Source organism: Hemiscyllium ocellatum, chromosome 12, assembly GCF_020745735.1.
Source record: "Hemiscyllium ocellatum isolate sHemOce1 chromosome 12, sHemOce1.pat.X.cur, whole genome shotgun sequence".
Classification (NCBI taxonomy): Eukaryota; Metazoa; Chordata; class Chondrichthyes; order Orectolobiformes; family Hemiscylliidae; genus Hemiscyllium; species Hemiscyllium ocellatum.
In genome coordinates, this window is record NC_083412.1 from 82,914,230 (window position 1) to 82,932,238 (window position 18,009).

At 39.5% G+C, this 18,009-nt stretch overlaps 1 protein-coding gene across 4 annotated transcripts in view; it reads left to right on the forward strand.

The window, feature by feature from the left end:
• Positions 1–18,009, forward strand: part of erg (ETS transcription factor ERG) — a 269,582-nt gene that overhangs the window by 57,073 nt on the left and 194,500 nt on the right. For 2 of the 4 annotated variants that reach the window (XM_060833787.1, XM_060833786.1), the window contains exon 2: positions 5,998–6,086. In XM_060833787.1, coding sequence (XP_060689770.1) covers positions 6,048–6,086 — 39 coding nt within the window. In that variant the 5' untranslated portion in view covers positions 5,998–6,047. Of the gene's footprint in view, positions 1–5,997; positions 6,087–18,009 lie in introns of those variants that run through there. The other 2 variants (XM_060833790.1, XM_060833785.1) reach the window with 2 other exon arrangements.

Genomic DNA, 18,009 nt, shown 5'->3' on the forward strand with positions numbered 1-18,009 from the left:
TTCTAATAGTGAGAACTTTCGTCTGGTCTACTTACCTTCGCATTTCAAATGTTCCATTTACATTTCTGGGTTACATTTCCAAAGTCCATTATGAAACAAAAGACATCCTGAGAAACGTAAGAGATTGGAGCTGGATAGTCTACAGTTTCCTAACTGATCTTGGCATAAAGTCATCCAGTACTTATTTAACCACAAATATATTTCTGGTCTTAATAAACCTTGTTTTTCCTGGAGCTGCAGAACATATTGCCATCTGCAGTACAATGGTGATGTCATTGGAGAAAGCTTTCACCTTCATGTGACTAACATCATGAGAGGTCCATTAGCTTACTTAAGGTGTGGATGCCACATATCATATTTTACTGTTTATGTAAATATTAATGCCTCACTCAGAAAAAAAAAATTAGGCGGATTAAAAAGAAATCCGATCTATTTTTCTGACTTTCTAGAGGAACTGGAGACTTAACAAACCTTGCTAATAAAAGAGAAACTTGCTTCCAATTGAGCTTAAGGGACAATTATTGGAAGAAATTGGACCTCTTTAGTATTTTGCATAATGGAATAATGCCCTTTGGAAGATGGTGTATTTTATGACTCATTACCATGAAAATGCCACAATTATGTAACAACATTTAAAATCTTGGCAAAGTTTCAAATACGTATGATGTTGAAAAAAGAAACAATTGCTGATATATAAGTATCAAATCTAAATAATGTAACAATACACACAATTCCAATAGCATCCAGTAATTCTATAAAATCAGTTGTATATCCAATTAAGTCTTCAGCTATGAATGCCTGATTTTTCACTTATTAGAAATATATAAAAGCCTAATTTATATTATGGAATGGTGTAAAAAATTTGTAAAAATTATTAAATGGTCATATGTAAAGGGAAAGTCTAATCGCTGCAGCAAAATCACCATCTTTTAGTGAATGATAATGTATTTCACAACGAATGATGCTAGTGCCTTGAAAGAATGCTATAATGAAGCAGGCACAATGATCTGCTGCCTTACTTCCCTATCAGTCACCATTAAAGGGATAATTCTGCTATTTCATAAATTCCCAAAATGTTCATGATACTGATATGTACATTATCACTGTTAATAGTGCTGAGAAGAAATCTGTTCCCAAGTGACTTGATAAATAGTGAAGTGCATTGTATTAAATTTTCAAGTAAACCCTTCTGTATACTTCCAAACTAGATCACCAGCCCAAGGAATTTAATAGTACTGCACCTATTCATGAGTTTCAAGGGATCAATCTTTAAAAGCAATCTCTAGTCCTAATCCTAATCTTCAAAACTCTTTAAGAACTCTCTTCAGAACACCAAAACTCTTCAAGTCTTTTTTTTCATCTATAATCAATGTTAAAGGTGCAAATCCAATTTTAAAGTAGCACTACAATTTTTGATTTACGTCATGTTGAGTCATATTATTCTGGTGGTGCTCTACATAATGGGCCTCAGCTCTTCACTTCATTCTCTCAATATAAAAAAAAGACACCAGCTCTAGCAGCCTTCCCTGAAATCATTTTCCACACTTTACACTTTGCTGCTGAGACAGATTTCTCCAATGAAGGATTTTTTTTTGACTAAAATGATGTGGTAAAACAGTGCTGGTCTACAAAAAAAATTCAGCTGCATTAAATCAGACACCAATTATATTTTGTCTACAAATTTCAAATAATTCACAATGCCCTCGTTATGTACAGTTGATAATGTCTTTGTCAACCAGTCAGAAGTTAATAGACAAAAGAAGGAGAACAGCATGTTGTTTTTGTAATTTTACCTGTTGGCTACTGACACTTTCAATAAAACTGGTACCCTCACAAAGTTAGCCTTAGTTTTATGATTTGTTTCTGTGAATTGAGAATATTATGAAGGAAGATAGACTTGTTGTTATGTTATATCTTTTCTAAACTCAGTATGTACCAGAATGTTTTACTTTATGTTATGTAAGTAGCACAAGAGAACAGAAGTAAGCTACTCAGCCCCTTGTGCCTATTCTGCTATTCAATTAGATCATGCTTGGTTGTATATCGACCAAACGTACATCCACCCACCTTAGCTCCATAATCCTAAAGGCATATATTTATACTGCAGTAGCTTTGATCTCTGAGTATGAGATGCAACTTCCTTCAGATTAACAGGGCCCACAGCTCCAGCAGTAATTCACATCTGCCATGTCACCTAATCTTGCTTATAAAGGCCTCAACTCTCTCAGTTTTGACTTGCATGTGACAAGTCAAACCGATAGGGCTGTTGGTCATGCTTACCCCTACACGTTTTCCACAGGCCCAGAATGACATCTTTGGCAGACAGCTTTTGGGCATTTGAGAAGGTGAGGACCCCTGTCAAAGACAGCCCCATGTCAACCCATGCAGGGGCAGGCTCAATCCAGTCGGGGCAGGTGTCAGTCTCTGTGGCAACATTTAAGGTGGGGAGCACAAGTAATGAAATAGCCTTGTGAAAAGTACAAACTTCCATTAGTCCTTTCCCTTTCTTCCCTCTGAGGATCTAGTTGCATTTCTCTGTTGATCAAAAGCGGGAGAGCACAGTGTAAAGTTGAGGTGCTGAGATGGAAACTGACAGCCAGGTAGTGCAGGCCATTGAGATGGATCAGCATGAACTTGGTGGCCTGGTGAGCTTGGCTACTCTGTCAATGGAGGCTACTCTGTCAGTAGGAATAGCTTGGGCAACACAGACATAAAGCTAGAAGTGGACTCCTCCCTCCTCTGTGTTCTGTGCAAGGGCATGGACTGCCTCTGGAAATTCTGACCGAAGCACGTGTATTTTCCACTGTGCTGTATGAGTTACATTAGTGTACATCCCCTGAGGCTCAGTATCTGTACCCAACTGAGCAGAGCTTGGACTCCTCTACATCCTTAGATATTTGCTGCTCACTATTTCCATTGTGGTACCTCTTCCTAGCACCTACCTCTGCTCACTTTCAATGTGGGGCTCACCGTATGCCTAAATATCTACCATCACCCTGCATCTCCCCTATCCCTCTATCAGCAATATGCTTCTACCAACCTGTCAATCTCCAGGGCTTTCCACTCCCTCACAGTCAGGGTGGCTTTGACTTTCTGTGTGTTCTCCCTGGAATTGGAGACTCTCTGTTCCTGTGATTTCAGAATTCAGAGCTTGACAAGTGTGAGGGGTGAACTGATTGCTGAGGATGGAGGGTGAATGTTTGAGGAGTGTGACTGAAAATTTGGTGGAAATGGGTGAGTGTGAATGCCATCTTTTGAGCTGAAGGAGGAAACTGGAGCGAACAGAATGTTTGTGATGGGAAGTTGAATCAGTTACAGGAGTGCCATGTTACAGAACACCAGGGTACAGAGAATTGTAGGAAATGCACCTTGCCAAACTGAATGAGGTGTCTTCCAGAACAGGAGCTACACTTTAACAGTTCATCACCGTTGCGGTTTGGGTTTAATGAGGCTGGCTAGATTCCTCTTGCCGGCCCTAGAGAATAGAACTTCCCTTTGAGCACTCACCAAATGAACGTCACTTCCAGGATGAATTTGTGAACCAGGAGAAGCCTCGTCAACATCTTCCTCCATTTTGCAGCTCATTTATCCTTCCCAATGGTTTGGAAATGGCACACACTGGTACCATTGTGAGTCTTGAGATCCCTCATTAGCTGGGTCACCCTGCCCACTCTCCTAGATTGGGTGGAGAACATGCAGGAGGATGAACAAAGGCAAGATGCACAAATTATTTCATCAGGCTTCTGGTCCGAAGATGCTCTAGCATGGACTACATTCACAAGTAGACTCCATTTTGGATGGCCCAAAATTCAGTTTTGTTCTGTCAGTGAAATTGAGAAAAGGTTTTGTCTCATTGTGGTGCTTTTTTCAATGTCAGGACATCTCAGAATGCTTGGTAGCCCTTATAGTATTTTCGAAGTGTTGTTATTGTTGAAGTATAGGAACAGCCAGGCCCCATAAACAGTATGATCATATAATAGGGATACTGAATGAGAGATGATTAAGGACTAGGATAAAATCATGGAATCACAGAGTTTTTGTAGTGCAGAACGCATTCAACTCATCGTATCTGCACCAGCTCTCTGAGCATTTTGGTTTAGTGCCAATTTCCTGCCCTTTCTCTGTTGCCCTGCACAATGTTTGCTTTTAAATAATAACCTAATGTCTTTCTCAACATTTCAGTTGAAGCTACCTCCACCACAATTACAGGTAGTGCAAGCGTTTCTTTTGCAAAACATCTCTCTGGTCTTGATCTCCTTACGAGCTGGAATAGTTTCTGCTGATGTACTCCTCCCAGACCCTTCATGATTTTGAAAACTTCTATCAGCTCTCCTTTTAGCCTTCTACTACCCCCTGGGTAAAAATAGCCCCACTCTCTCTGATCCATCGTCAAAGTTAAAGTTTCTTTCCTGGAATCATTCTCGTAAATGTTTCTATACTCCATTCTGTATATTTACCTCATTCCTGAAATGCAGTTCCCTGAACTGTACCTAATAATCCATTTGAGGTTCGACTCTAGTCTGATCTAAGGTCAATTCTGCAGCTCTGTGGAGGAGTTATCCTGTTGCATTTAGAATAATGACAAAGAATCTTTAACATACACCTGAAAAGAAAAATGTATCCTTCAGTGTTTCATTCAAATAAAGAATATAGAAGAAAAGTAAGTGAATGGAATAAAGTCATGTTAATCATAACCTGAGTGGTACAATTGCCCTTTAATTGCTGAATAAAAAGTGGAAATAGAAGCAGGAGTAGGCCTTTTGGACTTTTGAGCCTGCCCCATCATTCAGTATGATCATACCTGACCATTTCAGTCAGTATCCTGTTCCCACTGTCTCCATTTTACACTTTGATCCCTTTAGCCCTAAAATCTATATTTAACTCCTTCTTAGAAACATTCTGTGTTTCTGAGAGACTGAATAGGCTGGGGCTATTTTCCTTGGAGCATTGGAGCTGAGGCATGACTTCATAGAGATTTATGAAATCATGAGGGGCATGGATACAGTAGATAGCTGAGGTCTTTATCTGAGGGTAGGGGAGTCCACAACTAGAGGCATAGGTTTAAACTGAGAGCAGATAGATTTAAAATGCACCTGAGGGCTAACTTATTCACTCAGACAATGGTGCATATATGGAATGAGCTACCAGAGGAAATGGTGAAGATGAATACAATTACAATATTTAAAAAGCATCTGGATGGGTACATCTTTAGGAAGGGGTTAGAGGGATATGGGTCAAATGCTGGTAAATGGGACTAGGTCAAATTGAGATTCTGGTCAGCATCTCAAAGGGTCTACTTCTGTATTGTACATCTCTATGACTTTGGGTGAAGAATGGCTTCATTTTATTAATCATTTGTTTCCCTGATCTCTTTATTCTCTAACTTTTCAAACAAATTGCTCTTAAGTCATGGCTAGCATTTAACATCTCACTAAAAAACTAGCCATAAGTGGCTTTGATGATTGACAGACTTGTAGACACACCAAAACAATATCAAGTTTGATCTGTGAGCAATACACAGGCATTCAGTTTTAACTGGATTGGCCCCAACAATTCAATCATTTCCCAACGTGATTATGTTGCCAGAAGAGTAAAAATCCCTACTCACTTATTTTTCAATGTCCTATTCTATTTGCAGATATTCCAGAATGTCTATGGGTTATGTCTACTGTTTATGTAAAATTAAAGAGAAATCCCGGGACAAGTTCCTTAACCCAAAATGATTCTATTATTCAAAACATCTGATGTCATTGGGCTATTTATGATATTGGAAAGCTCAGTGTGCTGAGGTTAGTCTGGAATATAAGTGACATCATCAGCTTCTGGCCATTTCAAATATATGTTTCCACAGATAAATCTGTTCTCTTTAAATCTGATCACCCAATTGGCTGGCACCATTTGAATTTGTTGTTGCATTGGATTGTTAATTAACCTGGCTACATGTGTAGAAGATTTCATCTCCCTGTTGGTCTAATCTTTCTTTCTCCTTGCATACAGGAATTCTGAGGCTTGTCCTGTTGTTACATCCTACAGTTCAGCCGAAGGACATGATTCAGACTGTCCCAGACTCAGTGGCTCATATCAAAGTAAGTCAGTATGATACATTTCTATTATTATTGCCTGTGAAGTGGAGTTGAGAATAAGGGAGTCGTTATGGTGCAATTCTGGTGCTGATTAATTATTTACATGTGTATTTCTCAGTGAAGCTCTGCAAAAAGTTGAAACATGTGACAATCTGAACCTAGCTCCAGTGTCTTTCATTGTCCTATTGCTTCCTGTTTACAAGGAGTCAAAAGGAAAATAAGACTTGCGTTGATATGACATCTTTCATATACAGCGTACACAGGATGTGGCAAAATACTTTGCAACCAATGAAGAAATTCTGAAGTGTAGCCCCAATGTAAGATAATACTGCAGCTGAGCATCATAGTATGTAAGACATGGGGGAGAAAGTTGGGCAAAGGAAATATGAAGAAAAGAGTAGCACCTGAAAGATAACATACTGACTGCTGTCAGACATGGGCACTCAATAGTTATCGTTTATGAGTAGGCTGTGCACATTTCTGAGTTCAAACAATTAAGAGGTTGTGACATGGGATCTCAGCTACACAGAAGGACAAGCAAGAGGTGAAGGGATGGACAAAGGCAAAGAATGAGAATCACTGTCGTTGACCCTATGAATGTGGTTTCAGTTGAAGCCTTAGGAAATGGACTTTAAGTTGATAATCTTCATTAACTAATGGCTCCCTTATCAATGCAATAGAACATTTAAAAAAAGGAACGGAAGTAGGTTATTCATCACAAGAAGCCTGTTCCACCACTAATTCCACATCTTTACATCTCTCCATCTATTTGCTTTGGTTTTGTAGCTCTTAACGTCTTTGTTAGAATAACAAAAATATGCATGTGAATATGAGCATTCAATTGATAGACCTAGATCAAACGGACAGCAGCGGTTCAAGAAGACAGCTCCCCACAACCTCCTCAAGAGCAGCTAGGGATGGGGGATAAATGCTGGTCAGCCAGTGACACCCAACTCCCATGAACAAATAAAAAGAAAAGGCAGTGGGCAACGTTTGGGGTGTAAAATGCTGCCGTTTCTTGATGCGAGTTATGAAAGAGGAACAAAATACCAGCACCTTTCTAATAAAAAATATTTATTTCTATTTAGTGCCAGACATGTACTAAACTCTGGCAAGGTGGCTAATCCTTCTGTGAAGACATTATCCATAGGTTCATGAAAGATGCACAACATAACTTCTGTCACTGATATGCAACCTCCTCTAAAGAGATTAAAAATGATATACAATCATCTGTTGCAATTCCACCATTCAAATTATAACTAAATATAATGGGTGAAAGAGTGTCTATTAGATGACTTCAGTGTTGTTTGCAAAACCTCTGGTACTTCATTCATTGCTGAAACTAAATTCCTTAATTATAATTTTGCTGCAAATCTTGGGGATTATTTTTGCATTTCCTATATACATGCTTTAGTTTTATAATGATGTGGTTTAAGAGCAAGTGCAATCTTCCTGTACAAATCTGTGGGTAATGCACCTTAATATTGGATCCAAACATTTTTACCATCTTTCAGCTGTTCAGTTTTTCTATTAAGGTGTGCAGCTTCATTAGCATAAGTAAATGCTGCTCTACCCTAACCTACCTCCGTTAAAATTGGGTGGACCCATTGCAGGCAGATTGAAATTGGATTCAGACTTTTGGAATTACCCTGTTGAGTTCCCATGAAAGAGTGAATAGGGAAATGTAACATGAATGGGTTAAGCATTCATATGATAATACTTGGCATTTGGAGAATATTAAGGAATTTTTTTCTTCCATGCAGAACAGTCAGCATGGCTAATTCTTTTGACTTATAACTTATTGCTTTTGCATTATTTTGTATATGTATGAAAATCGTGGGACACTGAATCCCTGTGAATCATAAAATTATTATTGTAGGTAGGTTAAACAGAACAGGTCACCAGGAAAAGCAAGGTCCTTCAATTAATTAAAAAGCAACCAAACATTGGGTAAAGATGCTAGATCCTTGGAATAGTTGTTGCATGAAACAATAGGATATGCACAAGTTATGCTAGTTCCTGTCTTTTGAGGCAGAGCAGGAGCATGTGTTTAAAGTTTGATAGTAGAGATATAAAGATGAAAGAGCATTTCGGAGTTTGGTTTTAGAAATCAGTATTTATGCAGAGATGCTTCTCAGGACTTTAAAAATGTTGGAGATAGGATAGATTGCGTATGACCTTTAGATCGGTGGGAGATCAAACTTGGTGAGACAATTAGCCTTTTTATAATTACATGCTTTCTTCCATTGCATTGATAGTACATGGTTTTCTTTCTCTACCGCAGTGCAGAGACAGTACTGGCAAGAAAGCTTGGACTGCATGAACAAAAATTCTGATTGCTAAATATTTGGCTTCATGTTTTTAAAAAATGACTGTGCTTCTGCAGTTTGAAGCATGTGGTTTCTATGTGCCAGGTCTAGCATTTTCAAGTGGAAAAGTAAATTATGGATTAGAACAACCTCTGATGCAAGCAAGGTTTTTCTTGGCAAATTGATCTTGATCTGCTCAGTGATTGACTTCAGATTAAATGGGCATATGTGTCTTTGCATGCGTGTGTGCAGTGAAAGAGTTGGGCAAATGGTTTTCTTTAAGCAGCAACTATACTCCATACTTAATGCTTTTTTTAAACATTGCATCACGAGATACTGAGCAGTTAAATTCACATTATTAAATTGATTTAATGGGTTTTTGGCAGTGTGAGGACAGTGAGATCTGACATATAGGTCAAAAGTTAGAACAGGGCAGAGGACAACAGCTAAAACACACGCATCAATTTTCAAGGATCTTTTGTTTCTCATGTAAGGCTTGTTAAGATGTGCTCTTCCATCATGCTGCTTCAAATTGCCTTTTATTTACTATTTGCTCTCTCGCTGTATTAACCCAGCCATTTCTTTTACAAAAAACACTCCATCCAGCCTTTCCTCTGTTATACCCCGATTTTCTCCTCCACTTCTCTGCCTTTCTAGAAGCCCTTCCTCCTTCTCCCTTACTCTTTTTGCTGTCTTACATTTAAAAAAAGCAAGGTGCTGGGGGAAAAGAAATCATGTACAGAAAAGATCATACACATTCAAATCAAACTGAGCTGTCTACTTCAGCTCTACATAAATCTTTCTACCTCCTTTCTACTCACACCTGAAAGTAATCTTTGTCCGTTCTGGTTGTTGCTGCTTCTCTACTGTATTGTGTGACACTTTAACCAGACTTGTTGCATTCTCTCATGTGCCACATACTCTTGTCTGAGTCTTTTAATTGAAAACAGAGTCTGCACATGGACAGCTTCGGAAGGTATTGCAAGTAGATGACATTGGTCAAGCATGCCTGCAAGAAGAAAATAATTGAAACAAAAATAAACTTGAGATCCCAACTTATAAAACTTTCTGAATTAGTTACAATTTACAAATGAGAACAACATGCAAAAACATTAAACAATAATGCAGAAAATGTGTAGTCAGTGCTGTCATTCTAATTCTATTGCTATAAATGACTCTCTGGAACAAGATTAAAGTATACTTTTTTAGATCTCACTCGTATATGAACGATTGCATTCCATTTGGAGTTTATCGGACTAATTTTGTTTGATATGGTAATTGCTTTTTCTTTCCAATCTTAGTCTCTCTCTTCTCTCATTGGTGACTACAGCTCTCTGTTACCTCCAATCAGCTGACAGCTGCTTATGGCTGAGTCCTGCAGTTTTTGTGGGTTTCTTTACTGTATCTCAGTCTGAAATTTACAATTACCACAGATTCCAATATCAAGGCAAAGGGACACTTTGTTGATGGTGTTCAGGACACTGCATCTTCCAAGTGAACCATTGAAAGATGTCATTTTCACTGGCTGGATCAGGTTGACTATATAACTTTGTAATTCTACCATCACCGACCTACTACGTTTAAAAAAGATACAAATTGTTCTCAGGAAATGAACACTGCAGGCAAAGGCAGTATTCTTTGCCCAACCCTACTTGTTTTTGTGATGGTTTAGACTTTGTGTTGTTGGGAGGGACTTTGTGGGAAACAGCAGTGATTAGGTGTCACATGATGCATGTGTCAAGTTGACTTGTTGGGAACTGTGAGAGTCACGTGTTCTCATACACCTGCTGTTCCAATCGCTCGAGGTAGTACGATCCAAAATACTGGAAGGTGCAGAAGTAAAACGTAATGCCATGCAAAAAAAAATTGAAATGGTTTTAGTACTCCAGTCTTCTTGTTTGAATGTTCCTGTTTAATATAATTAGCCCTCAATTGAGTGTGCCCACCTGCAGCCCAGGTATTGTTCAACAGTGGGGCCTATCTCTCCAGCTGGTGTTGTGGGGGAGGGGGAAACCCTGGAGGCAGATTGGAGGGGAATTGGCTGGCGTTGGGCCATTAAAATAAGAATTAAAGCACCCTTCAGAGAACCAGATTATATTTCACTTTAATATCGCACTTGTCAAACTGTTCAGTCAATTGTATAATTAATTCCAGAACTTGAAATACACTCAACTCTACTTCGATGAAAACCAGATCTGTGAAAGTTTTCAGAAAGTCCCAATTTGCTCCCAGTTCATTCCAGTGGTTTTCTGTGGCATTTTAATTCAAGTCTCTGAATACAACAGCCAGACAGATAGAAGTTTTTTCTCTTTTTCAAAATTATGGCTCGTAATTGATTGAATGAACTGTAAAGGTCAGACCAGCAAATATAACTGCACTCCTTCTTCCTGACCTAGCTGTACACTTGAAAACAAACATTACCTTTGAAGAGTTATATGACTGGTGAATGCTTAATCCTGACATTTATGGGCTGTGGGATAGGAGATGGGAGGTCCCAGCAAATGGCGGAGATAACTCCCAAACCTTCATGGCTCTTGGGACAGTTTCTGAGGCCTGGGAAAGTCAGTGAATCAGTTGTCAATTCAATGGACTCAATCAGTCAACTTAAGTAATTAAAGAACCTATTTTGGGTGACTTCTCACACCGTGCCAGAATTTTGCCAGTGAAGGAGTAGTTTCTCACCATGTGACACTATGACACCATGTGTGGAATTCCATGGAGATGGTTTCACTGTGGCAGCCTGAATGGCCGTTGGAATTAAAGGGCCCTTCTCCCAGAGAGGGTGTTGTGAGTAGGGATATGAGTAACCCGGTCTGTCTGTTTTATTAATTTTTAACCCTTCCTAGGGTGTTTCCATTTTGAACTGCCCTCGGAAAATCAGAGCCACCTCAGCAGCCTCCTCATCTGTGGTTTATTTGCTCAAGCTGAAAGAAATGCTTCTATTCCTGCTGGCCCACAAACTATGCTGGAGAAAGCAGGAAATTGATGCAAGGTAATGATGCTTACCTGAAGAGTCTATGGTGGCACAATGGGCCGAATGGCCTTTTTCTGCGCTGTAACTATTCTGTGATTCTGTACAAATGGTTTGAGCCCTTTTTGCCTCTTTTTACCTGTCAGGTTCCCCAAACATGGGAAACCTGCTGACATTAGATAAAATTAAAAATAATAAAAGTGCAGCCTTCTTAGACGTTTCAGTTAATGACCCACCTCATGATAGTGGATTGCTTGCCTGCCCTGTCACACACCTCTTACAAAACTGGATATGCGTGTGCTCAAATTGAATTTAAAATTTTTAGAATGTTTATTTCCAATTTTCCTCAAACTGACCCGAATGTGAGAGTTAAAATTATTGCATGTGTTTCTGAAAGTTTGACATCGGTTGTTCAACACTTTTGAGACATCCAGTGTTCATGAGGGGCACTATATAAATTCAAGTGCAAGAGGAAAATAAAAGCGTGTGAAGGATTTGTTCTCCTTATACTTAACTGAAGCTACAAGAAAAAGCATAGAGCGCTTTGGAGAAGTGATTTTCTCTGACTTCCCTTTCCTTTCTATGCAGATGTATTTTCCCTTCACTTAATGACTGGTTTCCATGATATATTAACAGAGTGTACACACAATAAGCCACAGGCCAATGTCAAACTTTAAATAATTGGCTAGTGTTCAGAATTTGTGGATGGCTTTCAATTAGCTTTTCCAACGAAAACAATAAACTGCAGAGAGCTTCTATTAGTCATTTCAGTGATGTTGGCCTATCTACTCAGGAGTATTTAGCAGCCTTCACAGCAGCAACAAATAGCAGGTTATTAACAATGTTTAAAACAAAATCTGAAGATATTACAATTCCATTCCTCAGCCCTCATCTTCGTGTAGCTTGATTCAAACTTCCTTCTGTACATCAGCAATCTAATATCTATACCTGCTTTTCAAGTCACCTGTGGTGATTTACTGGCTTTGTTATAGGGACCATTCTTGGTATCCTGTTCTCAAATTGCATAATTTCTACCCCTTTACCTATTTCTTTAGTCAAATCAATCAGCCAATTCTTCAAAATTTGTCTATCTTGTATATCTTATTTTTGAATAAGATAATAGCTCTGAAAGAGTTAATGTTTGATTTATGCTGAGTCCTGCCCAGTCTAATGACGTTACACAGACTCTGGCTGTAGAATCATTTGGATTCTGGCATGGTCTCCTAATGGAGCAGCATGTGTCTTTTCTACCTTCTATTAGTAATAATTAATATACATCGAAGTTAATGTAACCTGTGTTTAATTACTGTTATGTACTGAACAATATTTTGTTATGAAAGACTAGAGCTTCTTGGCTGAGACCTATTTGTGGTCTGTCTTCCACCACAGACTACTGAATAGACCCTTAGACTAACATAGGGAGGAGGATTGGTGGCAGCACTTTCCCCCAGTTGGAGTATAGGAGGGGTGTAATTGCATTGGAGGTTTACCAGAATGTTGACTGGGCTGGAGAACTTCACTTAGGAAGAGTGATTGGACTATTTTTCTTAGAATAGAGGAGATTGAGGGGGAAAAAAAACTATGCATAAAATTATGAGAGGCATGGAAAGGGTAGACGGGAGGAATTCTTTCTCATTGACGGAAGGATGAATGACACAGGGGAATAGATTTAAAGTAAGGGGCAAGAGGGTTTAGAAAAGATATGAGGAAAACAGTTTTCACCCAGCGGGGGATGGGAATTTGGAACTCACTGTAAGGGGATAGAGGTTTATAAAATCATGAGGGGTATAGACAGGTAAGTGTCAGGTGTCTCTTCCCTAGGGTGAGGGATTTCAAGACTAAGTGACATTTTTTGAGGTTAAATGAGAAAGATTTAAATAAAACATGAGCAGCAATTATTGCACAATGTTTCGTGCATGGAATGAACTTTGCGTGGAAGTGGTGGATGCAGGTGCAGTTACAACATTCAAAAGACATTTAGATAAGTACATGGATAGGAAAGGTTTGGAGGGATATAGGTCAAGCACATGTAGGTGGGACTAGTTTAGTTTGGTATTATAATTGGTATGGACTTGTTGTCCAGTAGGGTCTGTTCCCATGATGTATGACTGTATGTACGTTTGTGATGTGAAGGCATGCAAAGCTATGGTTCAAGTGTTGGAAAATAGGATGAGAACAATTAGGTGTTTGTTCTTGACTGATATGGATGTTATGGGCCAAAGGACCTTTTTCTGTGCTGTAGACCTCTGAGACTGTGACTCTATGGCAAATGGTTGGTACCCAACAATGTTCCCTTTAAGCTGCAAGGTTCTACGCATAGCGATCAGCATTGGCACGTTGATTGTGGCCAGTTCCCAGATGTTGCTGCCACGCATGGAACTTGGAGACCCTTATGGCCAGAATGAAAGCTAGAGGAAAGTTGGTACAAAGGCATCACAGTGGAATAAATCAGGGTGTTAGCTGTGAGCATTATTGCATGAAACTACACCAATGACTGACATTTCCTCCTGCACAATACTTAATAGAGTATTACTTTGCTCTCACGTTCAGCTTATGCAAAGTTCAGAATTCATGACACTGTAGTTATTCTCAAACTTTGAAGATATTTATTTGACATATTGGATGATTTTTTTGTACCAGCAAATTGCAACTTCTCATGAGAGCTTTCTTTTTCTCATGAGAACAGCTCAGGACAACAAATTGATTAAATCTTAAGGAGAAATCAAAGATTTCTTTCCCATCGTGTTCTGATGTGGACCCTGGGTCTCTTGCAAACTCTTTTACAATGATCTGTTTTAAGGGGTATCCTTCCTGAAATCTGGAGTTTAATGATCAAACGGCTGAGAATCTCTTACCAATTGGCAGGCCTTGCTTCCTTATGTCTCCAACTGTCAGCATTGTTTCCTGTTATCGGTTCCTTCTGTTATAATCTTGCACAGGTTCCATTACGTCTGGCTAGCCTTTATGTTTCCCTCTCCCAGCAGCCTGGGCCACAAGCAACATACTAAGGTTAATCCAAATACATTCTTCACGCAAAGATTTTGTTGATGCCCTTGCTTTGCTTTTTCTTTGAAACATGTATAAAATAGCCAAAGCCCTTCACTGATACATACTAACTCATCCAACTCCTCCATTCCAAAAGCTGACCCCTCCAGTTCCTCGATACAACCACTACCAAAGATCGACTCATGCAGTCTCTCCTTGTTTCCCTCATACCTGTTGGTTACTGTGCACTGAACTGCTAAGCAAGACACAAGCTCCCCCATCTCCCCCACTTCCCCACCTCTGAAATGATCACTGAACTGGACTGAATGTTTTAGTTGTTTCATTTGTTTTCACCTAAAATTAAAAAAAATCAAATAAATAAAGAAGTGAAAAAAAACTCAATACTCCAAATATGTATATTTTTCAAAGTCCTCTGTGTTTTGCAGCTAGTAAATAGTGTGTTTTCTGTGGGTGTAACACAGTTTCCACCCAGAGAGGTTTTAAGCTTCCTAACTAGTGATTTGTAATGTTAGTTTTAAGGAAAGGTATACATAATGAACCATATACTATAATTATTTAAAAATGCTGCAAAGGAAACCCACCAGACCTGGGCTTTTGGAAGTTGAATAGACTAAACGCGCATCGTTAGTTAATGCCAGGTTCTGTTCCTGGAACTACTTTGCTTTAGGGTTTTGGTGGAGAGGCAGGCAGAAGAAAAGTCAGAATTCATTTAAAACATAACTCTTCTCTATTAGTTTGGAATATTGTGGCACTGCACAGATTATACTCAGTGCACTTAGAGGTAACAATAAGTGGTCTGGTCACGTTTCCCTGATCTAACCATCCGATATACATGTGAGAAAAATATGGGCAGACATTGTGCAGATCCTGCGAGAGTTTTATGGGATGGAAATTGTTGTTTAGGGGTGGAGGTGGTGGGGGCGGGTAGGAAATGTCATTGCCAAGATGTGGCAGACACATACACACATTCTCACGTGCCCAGTCAGCTCACTCTGTACTCCAGATGTCCAACTAACTACAGCTGTCTGCTCCTCTCAGCCACACTCACAATAAAAGGTAAAGACTATGTTATCCTTTACTGTTCAAGTTTTTTTAATTGCTGTTATTCTGCAGTGTGCTGGGGGAGGGGGTGGGCTGGGGGATCGAGGAGAGGAAAGGGAAACTTCCACAGGTTTCTGCTTTTCATACGGAGAAAAATGCTTCATAACTTAATGGAAACAGAAACAGCTTATTTAGGATAAATGAAGAGCTTGCATTTTTATTTGGCCTGAATGTCTTGCATAAAATTATGTTGAGGATTGGTTGAATCTATAGTTAGGCAACAATTTCATGACAGATTTTTATTTTGGAAGGGAATATGTATGTACAGACTCATAACAACTGCACAACCCAGGGTGAGCCAATTCATGACACCTGGCTTCAAACCACCAATTCTGTTCTCTCTGCTCAGCTCATTTCAGAAACCTGCTTAGTGTTGCTGCTCATTGCATTCCACATGGTGTTTCTTTTCATGTACCTAAACTCCTGCCAGTTCAATAACTGGTTAAGTGGCGCAAAGGAAGCAGTGTAGCACTATCGAGCAAGACCTGTAGGTTTGAGTACCAACAATAGCAACATGTACAATTCTCACTTTTGTAAGAGCTGCCATTCACTCCTGTATATAAGGAAGCATTTGGTTGAATCTAAGTATTAGAGATAGTCAATAAAAAGGCAGATGTTGAAACTTTAAGAGAAGCTCAGCAGATCATCTACTAAAGATATACTGTCGAGAATTGGGTACTGGAAAAGCACAGCAGGTCAGGCAGCAATCAAGAAACAGGAAAATCAATGCTTCAGGCAAAAGCCTTTCATCAGGAATGCCCTTCATCATGATTCTTGATGAAGGGCTTTTGCTCAAAACGTCGATTCTCCTGCTCCTCGGCTGCTGCCTGACTGGCTGTGCTTTTCCAGCAACACACTCTCGACTCTAATCTCCAGCATCTGCAGTCCTCACTTTCGCCTACTAAAGATATACTACCTAGGCCAAGAGCTAATTTGCACAGGATCCAACAAGATTAAGGAGATAAACGTGTGGCTCAAGGATTGGTGTGGGAGAAACTGGCTCAAATTCGTGGGACATTGGCACCAGTTATAGTCATAGAGTCATCGAGTCATACAACACGTAAACAGCCCCTTGGGTCCAATCAATCCATGCCGAACATCCTCCCAAACTACACTAGTCCCACTTGCTTGTGCTTCGCTCATATCCCTCCAAACATTTCTTATACATGTACTTATCTAAATGCATTTTAGGCATTGTAAATGTAACTGCATCCACCATTTCCTCTGGAAGTACATTCCACACACAAATCACTCTCTATGTAAAAATAAAATTCCTCTTTTTTTAAATCTTTCTCCCTAAACTTTAAAAATGTGTCCCCAGTCTTGAAATCCCTCACCCTGGGGACCTGCCATTCACATTATATATACCCCTCATTATTTTATAAGGTCACCACTCAACCTCCTAGTATCCAGTGAAAAATATCTCAGCCAATCCAGTCTCTCCTTTTAATTCAAACCCTCTATTCCTGGCAATATCCTGGCAAATTTCTTATGAACCCTGTTCAGCTGAATAGTAACCTTCCTATTACAGAACTGGACACAGTACACCAGAAGAGGCCTCATCAACATCCTGTACAGCCTCAATAGTGGTGGAGGGTTGTTTTTCAGACTGGAGGCCTGTGACCAATGGAGTGCCATAAGGATTGATGCTGGGTCCACTACTTTTCATCATTTATGTAAATGATTTGGATGTGAGCATAAGAGGTATATTTAGTAAGTTTGCAGATGACACCAAAATTGGAGGCATCATGGACAGCAAAGAAAGCTACCTCAGATTACAATGGGATCTTGATCAGATGGGCCAATGGGCTAAGAAGTGGTAGATGGAATTTAATTTAGATGTGGGAAAAGATCTGCCACCCTGCCTACCCATAGTAGGCCCACACAGAACATAGGAATGCAAACTTGGCCAAACTACACCAGAAACACCCAGAATGCCTCAGCAGGGACCAAACAGGCAGACAAGTGAAATCAAACAGCACTCACAGTTAAGGGAATACATTTCCCAAAACACACTAACAATACCAGGTCAACATAGTTGTCCCAAAGCCCTGAGGGCAGTCTCATAACACAGCAATACCAAAGCAACACAAAGAACAGGCCAGACAGAGAGGGACAGGACAGGACAATGGAAGCAACTTACTTTTTCAAAAGAGACATTCTCACCTATCTGCAAAGAGAGCTGGAATCTCCTGATCCCATTGATACTGTCAGGATGATGCAACGTACCAGGAATCAGGACGTTCTTCCAATAACTGTTTTGCAATTATCATCATTGTAACTAGATTACTCCATTTCCAAATACATTGTATCTTTCCCCATTTTAAATAACCTTGTACAAGATTTCTAACAAACCTGGCATCATCCTCAGCTCGTGGAAGAGAATTCGTGGCCACCTGGACAGTCTGTCTGTGCTGTTTCAGCTTAGTCAATTTCTCTTCTGCGATATTGCTGTACTAATAAACTGTTTGGCAATTTCACTTCGAACTGTGCTTTGTGGTCTCTAATTTATTGGGCTAATTTCTCCGACATTAGATAA